We start from the raw sequence: 12,500 nt of genomic DNA on the forward strand, positions 1-12,500 counted from the left end.
CGTGCTTCCAGGTGCTTTTTTGGCAAACTTGAGTCAACTTTTTGGACGACATGGGTCCCATTATGCCTGGGGGAAACCAAAACATCTAGTTTCTGATCAGAGAGTATTTCTCTCTCTCTCTCTCCCTCTCACTGTACCTGTACCTCTCTCTCTCTCTCTCTCCTACCTCTCTCTCTCTCTCTCTCCTACCTCTCTCTCTCTCTGCCTCTATCTCTCCTACCTCTCTCTGCCTCTCCTACCTCTCTCTCTCTCCTACCTCTCTCTCTCTCTCCTACCTCTCTCTCTCTCTCCTACCTCTCTCTCTCTCTCCTACCTCTCTCTCTCTCTCTGCCTCTCCTACCTCTCTCTGCCTCTCCTACCTCTCTCTGCCTCTATCTCTCCTACCTCTCTCTGTCTCTCTCTCTGCCTCCTACCTCTCTCTCTCTCTGCCTCTATCTCTCCTACCTCTCTCTGCCTCTCCTACCTCTCTCTCTCTCTCTCTCTGCCTCTATCTCTCCTACCTCTCTCTGCCTCTCCTACCCCTCTCTCTCTCTCTCTCTGCCTCTATCTCTCCTACCTCTCTCTGCCTCTGCCTCTCCTACCTCTCTCTGTCTCTCCTACCTCTTCCCAGCCTTCCCAGCCTATCTATGGACTTCACATAATGGTCTGCTTCTGTATGTGTGTGTTCCAGGGAGATACCTCTGGTGACTACCGTAAGGCCCTCCTCCTGCTCTGTGGCGGTGACGACGCGTAACAGTGGCGATGATCCCTGAAGGAGCGATACCCAGAGAGAACCTCCGCTCTGACTGGCCCCTCTAGCTGTCAATCACTCTCTGAGTCCTGTGTAACCCAATAGGAGAGCTCTGCTGGCCACGGTGCAGCACTGTGATAGGTTATGATGGGTTTAATCCTGTGTGTATCTGTAGCTAACATCCTTAAAGCTTTACTCTGCTTCATATCTACATCACTAAAGTCATAATAATGCTGACAGTCATGTTTTACTATCAGTTATATAACAACTAAAGACTGTTTTCATGTTTTTACTGTTTGTAAGACAAGACTGAAGACATAATAAACATTTTGACAGCAGGTTTGTAGTGAGACGTGTCTGTCTGTCTGTGTAGTGGGACCTGTCTGTGTAGTGAGACGTGTCTGTCTGTCTGTGTAGTGAGACGTGTCTGTCTGTCTGTGTAGTGAGACGTGTCTGTCTGTCTGTGTAGTGAGACGTGTCTGTCTGTCTGTGTAGTGAGACGTGTCTGTCTGTCTGTGTAGTGAGACGTGTCTGTCTGTCTGTGTAGTGAGACCTGTCTGTCTGTCTGTGTAGTGAGACCTGTCTGTCTGTCTGTGTAGTGAGACGTGTCTGTCTGTCTGTGTAGTGGGACCTGTCTGTCTGTCTGTCTGTGTAGTGGGACCTGTCTGTCTGTCTGTCTGTGTAGTGGGACCTGTCTGTCTGTCTGTCTGTGTAGTGGGACCTGTCTGTCTGTGTAGTGAGACGTGTCTGTCTGTCTGTGTAGTGAGACCTGTCTGTCTGTCTGTGTAGTGAGACCTGTCTGTCTGTCTGTGTAGTGGGACGTGTCTGTCTGTCTGTGTAGTGAGACGTGTCTGTCTGTCTGTGTAGTGGGACCTGTCTGTCTGTCTGTGTAGTGGGACCTGTCTGTCTGTCTGTTTAGTGAGACCTGTCTGTCTGTCTGTTTAGTGAGATCTGTCTGTGTAGTGAGACGTGTCTGTCTGTCTGTGTAGTGAGACGTGTCTGTCTGTCTGTGTAGTGAGACGTGTCTGTCTGTCTGTGTAGTGAGACCTGTCTGTCTGTCTGTGTAGTGAGACCTGTCTGTGTAGTGAGACATGATGCTGTAGCATGTAGATAATATCCCCATAATCTATAACAGACATAAAAGTAGCTTTGCACACTTTGTCTTCTATTTGTAGAGGACAAACATTTCCTGTTTCTATAGAGGAAGTCTAGCTTGATTTTGTTGTTGACGTTTACAAAGTTCGTCAATATGCATTTTAAAAGACCGTTTATCACCCAGCCATATCCCTAAGTATGCAGAGACCTGATTCATTTGAGAGCCATCTAAGCTCGTAAGTGCAAGTGTGTTTTCAACCAACTTTTTTAGACCTATTAAAAATCATGAACAGTGCAGCAGTATCTAACAGGTAATATCGAAACAATTCCACAACAAAACCTAATATCTAACAAATTCCACAATAATGGTTTATTTGTTTAGGTTTGGCCAATTCTAAGTAGGCTATTTTGCAGCATAAAGCTAATTTTGCTGTTAGTGTTTGAAGAGTTTGTTCACTTTATCCCTGACAGTCTTGAAGCTCCTGAGTGTTCCCTCTGTCTCCATCACAGTCGCATGATGAAAGGATTGGCGTGAATTAGTAGCCTAATGGGGGTGAGTTGTGAGAAATTAGCTCATCCACTTAGCAAGGCAAAACACAAACAGTATTATCGGTTTTCACATCTTCAATTCGTCTGACAAAGGATAAATAACGCTAATAAATTAGCCTGGCATAGACAAAGGATAAATACCGGTAATCAATTAGCCTGGCCTAGATAAAGGATAAATAACACTAATCAATTAGCCTGGCCTAGATAAAGAATAAATACTGGTAATCAATTAGCCTGGCCTAGACAAAGGATAAATACTGGTAATCAATTAGCCTGGCCTAGACAAAGGATAAATACGGTAATCAATTAGCCTGGCCTAGACAAAGGATAAATACTGGTAATCAATTAGCCTGGCATAGACAAAGGATAGATACCGGTAATCAATTAGCCTGGCCTAGACAAAGGATACGTATGGAATCATGTAGTAACCAAAAAAGTGTTAAACAAATCAAAATATATTTTATATTTGAGATTCTTCAAATAGTCACCCTTTGCCTTGATGACAGCTTTGCACAGTCTTGGCATCCCTAGCCGAGTCCTCAGAGCATGTGTAGCCGATGCGAAATGGCTAGCTAGTTAGCAGTGGTGCGCGCTGGTGGCGTTTCAATCGGTGACGTCACTTGCTCTGAGACCTTGAAGTAGTGGTTCCCCTTGCTCTGAGACCTGAAGTAGTAGTTCCCCTTGCTCTGAGACCTGAAGTAGGGGTTCCCCTTGCTCTGAGACCTTGAAGTAGTGGTTCCCCTTGCTCTGAGACCTTGAAGTAGTGGTTCCCCTTGCTCTGAGACCTTGAAGTAGTGGTTCCCCTCTGCAAGGGCCGCGGCTTTTGTGGAGCGATGGGTAATGATGCTTAGAGGGTGACTGTGGATGTGTGCAGAGCATCCCTGGTTCGCGCCCGGGTCGGGGCGAGGGGACGGACGTAAAGTCTATACTGTTACACATGACAGACCAGCTGGCAGACCATGTGGAGACAGACCGGCTGTCCCCACATGCTTCAAGAGGGCCACCATTGTTCCTGTACCCAAGAAAGCTAAGGTAACTGAGCTAAATGACTACTGCCCCGTAGCACTCACTTCCATCATCATGAAGTGCTTTGAGAGACTAGTCAAGCATCATATCACCTCCACCCTACCTGACACCCTAGACCCACTCCAATTTGCTTATCGCCCCAATAGGTCCACAGACGATGCAATCGTCATCACTCTGCACACTGACTGAAAAACAGCTTCTATCTCAAGGCCATCAGACTGCTAAACAGCAATCATTAACTCAGAGAGGCTGCTGCCCACAGACAGACTACCTCTATACCATCAGACTGCTAAACAGCCATCACTAACTCAGAGAGGCTGCTGCCTACATTGAGACCCAATCACTGGACACTTTAATAAAGTGATCAATAGCCACTTTAAACAATGCCACTTTAATAATGTTTACATGTCTTGTATTACTCATCATATGTATATACTGTATTTTATACCATCTAGTGCAGGTCATGTGGTCTGATGAGACAAAAATAGAGCTTTTTGGTTTAAACTCCACTCGCCGTGTTTGGAGGAAGAAGAAGGTTGAGTACAACCCCAAGAACACCATCCCAACCGTGAAGCATGGAGGTGGAAACATCATTCTTTGGGGATGCTTTTCTGCAAAGGGGACAGGACGACTGCACCGTATTGAGGGGAGGATGGATGGGGCCATGTATCGCGAGATCTTGGCCAACAACCTCCTTCCCTCAGTAAGAGCATTGAAGATGGGTCGTGGCTGGGTCTTCCAGCATGACAACGACCCGAAACACACAGCCAGGGCAACTAAGGAGTGGCTCCGTAAGAAGCATCTCAAGGTCTTGGAGTGGTCTAGCCAGTCTCCAGACCTGAACCCAATAGAAAATCTTTGGAGGGAGCTGAAAGTCCGTATTGCCCAGCGACAGCCCCGAAACCTGAAGGATCTGGAGAAGGTCTGTATGGAGGAGTGGGCCAAAATCCCTGCTGCAGTGTGTGTAAACCTGGTCAAGAACTACAGGAAACGTATGATCTCTGTAATTGCAAACAAAGGTTTCTGTACCAAATAGTAAGTTCTGCTTTTCTGATGTATCAAATACTTATGTCATGCAATAAAATGCAAACTAATTACTTAAAAATCATACAATGTGATTTTCTGGATCTTTGTTTTAGATTCCGTCTCTCACAGTTGAAGTGTACCTATGATACAAATTACAGACCTTTACATGCATTGTAAGTAGGAAAACCTGCAAAATCGGTAGTGTCTCAAATACTTGTTCTCCCCACTGTATGTGACCAATAAAATGTGATGTGATTTGATTTGCTATGGTGAGTAAAATGGTGTTCTCTCATTGTGTGTCTGGAAGTAGCTAACAAGCTAGCCTCTGTTAGCTCAGGTGTTAGGTGTTAGCTCAGGTGCTTGACAGCGGTTTCGGATCAACCCTACTCCTCGGCCAGTCCCTAAAGCGCACTACGGTCAGACAACATATCACAGCCAGACAACATATCACAGCCGTTTCGGATCAACCCTACTCCTCGGCCAGTCCCTAAAGCGCACTACAGCCAGACAACATATCACAGCCGTTTCGGATCAACCCTACTCCTCGGCCAGTCCCTAAAGCTCACTACAGTCAGACAACATATCACAGCCGTTTCGGATCAACCCTACTCCTCGGCCAGTCCCTAAAGCGCACTACGGTCAGACAACATATCACAGCCGTTTCGGATCAACCCTACTCCTCGGCCAGTCCCTAAAGCGCACTACAGTCAGACAACACATTTACTAACCGTTTGCTTCAGCCAGTCTGACGAGTCGCTGTGCGGTGAGTTGTTTAGTCATAAAGGGTGGAGTCCCGACTCTCGCTCAGGGAACTAGTTTTTCCACTCTTTCTCAGCCTCCCTTCTCTCTTTCTCTTTCTCCTTTTCCATTCACTGAGCTCTGTTGCAGACTCGATCTCCGGTAAGTTTATACCGCTCTTATTAACCGACAACATCAGTGGGTTTATGAGTTGTTTAAGTGGTTAGTCTTCTGAATCAGACAGTTGATGTTTATTCTGTGAGCGGTGAGATACACCAGAATACTATCAGATTAGGGGATAAATAAATACAATTCAACTTGGTTCATTGTAACCTTCGGCAACATTCGGGTTTTAATAACCAAAGCGGTTTTCCGTTTTCTTCCTACGAATGTGACTCTATCTTCGGAACAGTTTAAACGACAACATATTTTGACCCCATGTCCCCATCACTGAAAGACAAGACTGTCAGGAACACATACAGTATGTGTCTTCTACAACAGAGTGGACTAGACCAGACACTCAATCAGACTGGGGGGAAAATAACATCGTCGATAATGACGTTGTGAATCTTTTCAACACAGAAGTTCAGACAAAATAATTTCCTGATAATCTTCTGAACTCCCCAATACATTTCGGATGCATTTCAGTCACTTCATACCAGACTTCTTTAGGATTGAAAATCCTGTCAGAAGTACTGTCAGACTGATTTGTAATAGACTGTCATAACCCCATTTTAAGAGAGTAAACATTGACCGCTGGTTACATTACATTGGTAACCCCTGGGCTAAAACAAACAGAGACGCTAACTACCTTTAGCCCTATTGACTATAGTGTCTCCCAGCGGTGGAAAAACGACTGAATTCTCATAGTTGACTAAAAGTAAAGATAAATGAACAGAAAATGACTCAAGTGAAAGTCACCCAGTAAAACACTACTTGAGTAAAAGTATTTGATTTGTAATATATTTAAGCATAAAAAGTACATGTAAAAGAATGAATATTTTAAATTCCTTATTAAGCGAACCAGACGGCACACTTTTATTATGTTTTATTATTTACAGATAGCCAGGGGCACAGTTCAACACTCAGACATCATTTACAAACAACGCATTTGTGTTTAGTGAGTCCTCCAGATCAGAGGCATTAGAGATGACCAGGGATGTTCTCTGTTTAGTGAGTCCTCCAGATCAGAGGCAGCAGAGATGACCGGGGATGTTCTCTGTTTAGTGAGTCCTCCAGACCAGAGGCAGTAGGGATGTTCTCTGTTTAGTGAGTCCTCCAGACCAGAGGCAGTAGGGATGATCAGGGATGTTCTCTGTTTAGTGAGTCCTCCAGACCAGAGGCAGTAGGGATGTTCTCTGTTTAGTGAGTCCTGCAGATCAGAGGCAGTAGAGATGACCAGGGATGTTCTCTGTTTAGTGTGTCCTCCAGACCAGAGGCAGTAGGGAGGATCAGGGATGTTCTCTGTTTAGTGAGTCCTCCAGACCAGAGGCAGTAGGGGGAGAAGGGCCTTGGTCAGGGAGGTGACAAACCTTCCAGAAGGACAACCATCTCTACATGCCTTTATGGTAGAGTGGCCAGACGGAAGCCACTCCTCAGTAAAAGGCATGACAGCCCGCTTGTAGTTTGCTAAAAGTCACCTAAAGGACTCTCAGACCATGAGAAACAAGATTCTCTGGTCTGATGAAACCAAGATTGAACTCTTTGGCCTGAATGCCAAGTGTCACGTCTGGAGGAAACTTGGCACCATCCCTACGGTGAAGCAGGGTGGTAGCAGCATTATGCTGTGGTGATGTTTTTCAGTGGCAGGAACTGGGAGACTAGTCAGGATCGAGGGAAAGATGAACAGAGCAAAGTACAGAGAAATCCTTGATGAAAACCTGCTCCAGAACGCTCAGGACCTCAGACTGGGGCGAAGGTTCACCTTCCAACAGGACAACGTCCCTAAGCACACAGCCAAGACAAGGCAGAAGTGGCTTCGGGACAAGTCTCAATGTCCTTGAGTGGCCCAGCCAGAGCACGGACTTGAACCCGATCGAACATCACAGGAGAGACCTGAAAATAGCTGTGCAGCGACGCTCCCCATCCAACCTGACAGAGCTTGAGAGGATCTGCAGAGAAGAATGGGAGAAACTCCCCAAATACAGGTGTGCCGAGCTTGTAGCGTCTTACCAAAGAAGACTCAAGGCTGTAATCACTGGGTCTGAATACTTATGTAAATGTCATATTACCGTATTTTATTTTTAATACATTTGCCAAAAAATTATAAAAACCTGCTTTTGCTTTGTCATTATGCAGTATTGTGTGTAGATTGATGAGGGGTGAAAAATGATGTAATCCATTTTAGAATAAGCCCGTAACGTAACAACATGTGGAAAAAGAGAAGGGGTCTGAATACTTTCTGAATGCCCTGTATCTAGCCAGCTCTGAACACCTGTGTGTAAGCCAGTGGGCGCGTTCGAACGGATCACTTTTATCAAGTCGGGGACTGTCATTGGTCAGCCTTTCAAAGTGTGTTGCATTATAGGGCTAAAAACTGTCCGACTTGCACCTAGATGTCGACTCCATGAACTTTACACATCATGTGATCAAAGTATTGGCCATTGAGAGGTCTACAGATTCTAAGTATTGGCCATTGGGAGGTCTACAGATTCTAAGTATTGGTCATTGAGAGGTCTACAGATTCTAAGTATTGGCCATTGAGAGGTCTACAGATTCTAAGTATTGGCCATTGGGAGGTCTACAGATTCTAAGTATTGGTCATTGAGAGGTCTACAGATTCTAAGTATTGGCCATTGGGAGGTCTCCATAAGAATGAATGGAATTCTACAGGTTCAAGGACACAAGGCCTGTGGGCTCTCCTTCTCCGTGGCCGACGTGGGTAAGACATTTAAGCGTGTTAACTCTCGCAAGGACGGCATCCCTAGCCGCGTCCTCAGAGCATGAGCAGACCAGCTGGCTGGAGTGTGTTTATGGACATATTCAATCTCTCCCTGTCCCAGTCTGCTGTCCCCACTTGTTCCTGTACCTAAGAAAGCAAAGGTAACTGAAATAATTGACTATCGTCCTGTAGTACTCACTTCTGTCATCATGAAGTGCTTAGAGAGGCTAGTCAAAGATCATATGTCCTCTACCTTACCTGAAACCTTAGACCCACTTCAATTTGCTTACCGCCCCAATAGGTCCACAGACGATGCAATCGCCATCACACTGCACACTGCCCTATCCCATCTGGACAAGAGGAATACCTATGTACGAATGCTATTCATTGACTATAGCTCAGCATTCAACACCATAGTACCCTCCAAGCTCATCATTACGTTCGAGACCCTGGGTCTTGACCCCGCTATGTGCAACTGGGTCCTGGACTTCCTGACGGGCCGCCCCCCAGGTGGAGAAGGTAGGAAACAACATCTCCACTTCGCTGATCTTCAACAAAGGGGCCCCACAAGGGTGCGTTCTGAGCCCTCTCCTGTACTCCCTGTTCACCCATGACTGCATGGCCATGCACGCCTCCAACTCAATCATCAAGTTTGCAGACGACACAACAGTAGTAGGCTTGATTACCAACAACGACGAGACAGCCTATAGGGAGGAGGTGAGGGACCTCGAGTGTGGTTCCAGGAAAATAATCTCTCACTCAACGTCAACAAAATAAAGGAGCTGATCATGGACTTCAGGAAACAGCAGAGGGAGCACCCCCCTATCCACATCGACGGGACAGCAGTGGAGAAGGTGGAAAGTTTTAAGTTCCTCGGTGTACACATCACTGACAAACTGAAATGGTCCACCCACACAGACAGCGTGGTGACGAAGGCGCAACAGCGATTTCACTACACCCAAAATAACATCTGCTAAATATGTGAATGTGACAAATAAAATTTGATTTGATTTAAATTACATTTAAATAAAGTATTTTTGATAAAAAATAAAAACAAACATTTAGCAAAGCTCTAAAAATGATAGTTAAAGGAAAATGTTTAAAATATATTTGTTTGTTTTTTATCAGTATGTTTAGCTGACATAATGTAGCGGCTGCATGAAGGTGTCTGTAGTAGAATACAGGTGGTATAAACCAATGGGGACACTAAAAGCTTCCCAGATAAAATGTTTAGATGACAGTTAAGCAAGCTGTGGATAAGAAGCTAGTTATGGGTGAGCTGTGGGGGAGCTGTGGGTGAGCTGTGGGTGAGCTGTGGGTGAGCTGTGGGTGAGCTGTGAGTGAGCTGTGGGTGAGCTGTGGGTGAGCTGTGAGTGATCTGTGAGTGAGCTGTGGGTGAGCTGTGGGTGAGCTGTGGATAAGAAGCTAGTTATGGGTGAGCTGTGGGTGAGCTGTGGGTGAGCTGTGAGTGAGCTGTGGGTGAGCTGTGAGTGACCTGTGGGTGAGCTGTGGGTGAGCTGTGGGTGAGCTGTGGGTGAGCTGTGAGTGAGCTGTGGGTGAGCTGTGGGTGATCTGTGGGTGAGCTGTGAGTGAGCTGTGGGTGAGCTGTGGGTGATCTGTGGGTGAGCTGTGAGTGAGCTGTGGGTAAGCTGTGGGTGATCTATGGGTGACCTGTGAGTGAGCTGTGGGTGAGCTGTGGGTGATCTATGGGTGAGCTGTGAGTGAGCTGTGGGTGAGCTGTGGGTGAGCTGTGGGTGAGCTGTGGGTGATCTGTGGGTGAGCTGTGGGTGAGCTGTGGCTGTTGCAGAACAGAATAACATATTCTATAACTGTTGTATGAATGGAAACATGCAGTGATTTCTTCATGACATTAAAAGTGGAACACGTTTTGACTGCGTTCTGAAGCGTTTGGCTGGTCGGGATGTGATTCTAAGTGTGTTTCTCTTTTCAGACACCTCCTCCTAATCAAACCAACGGTCACCAATCTACCACAATGGTAAGTTGAGTTCCCTGAAGACCCCTCTACAGTGGAACGTTTCCCTGCCCCCACCTGGAGGATTCTGATGTTCAACTTTCCATTTCTCCCTGTAATGTGACACGCTATCAGCAGCACAGCCCATGAGACTGTCATTAAATAATCATTAGCTAAACAACATGAACACAGAACAATAGACAATATCAACACAGAACAATAGACAATATCAACACAGAACAATAGACCGGTAGAATGGAGGGAGGTCATTATAGAGTAGGTTATTACACTAGACCAGTAGGTTATTACACTAGACCAGTAGGTTATTACACTAGGTTATTACACTAGACCAGTAGGTTATTACACTAGACCAATAGGTTATTACACTAGACCAGTAGGTTATTACATTAGACCAGTAGAATGGAGGGAGGTCATTATAGAATAGGTTATTACACTAGACCAGTAGGTTATTACACTAGACCAGTAGGTTATTACACTAGATCAGTAGGTTATTACACTAGACCAATAGGTTATTACACTAGACCAGTAGGTTATTACACTAGACCAGTAGGTTATTACACTAGACCAATAGGTTATTACACTAGACCAATAGGTTATTACACTAGATCAGTAGGTTATTACACTAGATCAGTGGGTTATTACACTAGACCAATAGGTTATTACACTAGACCAGTAGGTTATTACACTAGACCAATAGGTTATTACACTAGACCAGTAGGTTATTACACTAGACCAATAGGTTATTACACTAGACCAGTAGGTTATTACACTAGACCAGTAGAATGGAGGGACATCATTATAGAATAGGTTATTACACTAGACCAGTAGGTTATTACACTAGACCAGTAGGTTATTACACTAGACCAGTAGAATGAAGGGAGATCATTATAGAATAGGTTATTACACTAGACCAGTAGGTTATTACACTAGACCAGTAGGTTATTACACTAGACCTATAGGTTATTACACTAGACCAGTAGGTTATTACACTAGACCAGTAGGCTATTACACTAGACCAATATGTTATTACACTAGACCAATAGGTTAATACACTAGACCAGTAGGTTATTACACTAGACCAGTAGGTTATTACACTAGACCAGTAGGTTATTACACTAGACCAATAGAATGGAGGGAGATCATTATAGAATAGGTTATTACACTAGACCAGTAGGTTATTACACTACACCAATAGGTTATTGCACTAGACCAGTAGGTTATTACACTAGATCAGTAGGTTATTACACTAGACCAGTATGTTATTACACTAGACCAGTAGGTTATTACACTAGACCAATAGGTTATTACACTAGACCAGTAGGTTATTACACTAGACCAGTAGGTTATTACACTAGACCAGTAGGTTATTACACTACACCAATAGGTTATTGCACTAGACCAGTAGGTTATTACACTAGATCAGTAGGTTATTACACTAGACCAGTAGGTTATTACACTAGACCAGTAGGTTATTACACTAAACCAGTAGAATGGAGGGAGATCATTATAGATTAGGTTATTACACTAGACCAGTAGGTTATTACACTAGACCAGTAGGTTATTACACTAGACCAGTAGAACGGAGGGAGATCATTATAGAATAGGTTATTACACTAGACCAGTAGGTTATTACACTAGACCAGTAGAACGGAGGGAGATCATTATAGAATAGGTTATTACACTAGACCAGTAGGTTATTACACTAGACCAATAGGTTATTACACTAGACCAGTAGGTTATTACACTAGACCAGTAGGTTATTACACTAGACCAGTAGGTTATTACACTAGACCAGTAGGTTATTACACTAGATCAGTAGGTTATTACACTAGACCAGTAGGTTATTACACTAGACCAGTAGGTTATTACACTAGACCAGTAGATTATTACACTAGACCAGTAGGTTATTACATTAGACCAGTAGAATGGAGGGAGGTCATTATAGAATAGGTTATTACACTAGACCAGTAGGTTATTACACTAGACCAGTAGGTTATTACACTAGACCAGTAGGTTATTACACTAGACCAATAGGTTATTACACTAGACCAATAGGTTATTACACTAGACCAGTAGGTTATTACACTAGACCAGTAGGTTATTACACTAGACCAGTAGGTTATTACACTAGACCAGTAGGTTATTACACTAGACCAGTAGGTTATTACACTAGACCAGTAGGTTATTACACTAGACCAGTAGGTTATTACACTAGACCAGTAGGTTATTACACTAGACCAGTAGAATGGAGGGAGATCATTATAGAATAGGTTGTTACACTAGACCAATAGGTTATTACACTAGACCAGTAGGTTATTACACTAGACCAGTAGGTTATTACACTAGACCAGTAGGTTATTACACTAGACCAATAGGTTATTACACTAGACCAGTAGGTTATTACACTACACCAATAGGTTATTACACTAGGCCAATAGGTTATTACACTAGACCAGTAGGTT

At 44.3% G+C, this 12,500-nt stretch overlaps 1 protein-coding gene across 1 annotated transcript in view; it reads left to right on the forward strand.

The window, feature by feature from the left end:
* Positions 1-12,500, forward strand: part of LOC139419357 (annexin A6-like) — a 50,802-nt gene that overhangs the window by 23,173 nt on the left and 15,129 nt on the right. Inside the window, exons 13-15 of the mRNA XM_071169297.1 lie at positions 671-730; positions 5,315-5,326; positions 9,997-10,041. Of these exons, the coding sequence (XP_071025398.1) occupies positions 671-730; positions 5,315-5,326; positions 9,997-10,041 (117 nt within the window). The remainder of the gene's footprint in view (positions 1-670; positions 731-5,314; positions 5,327-9,996; positions 10,042-12,500) is intronic.

The sequence above is a fragment of the Oncorhynchus clarkii genome, chromosome 10, assembly GCF_045791955.1.
Source record: "Oncorhynchus clarkii lewisi isolate Uvic-CL-2024 chromosome 10, UVic_Ocla_1.0, whole genome shotgun sequence".
Classification (NCBI taxonomy): Eukaryota; Metazoa; Chordata; class Actinopteri; order Salmoniformes; family Salmonidae; genus Oncorhynchus; species Oncorhynchus clarkii.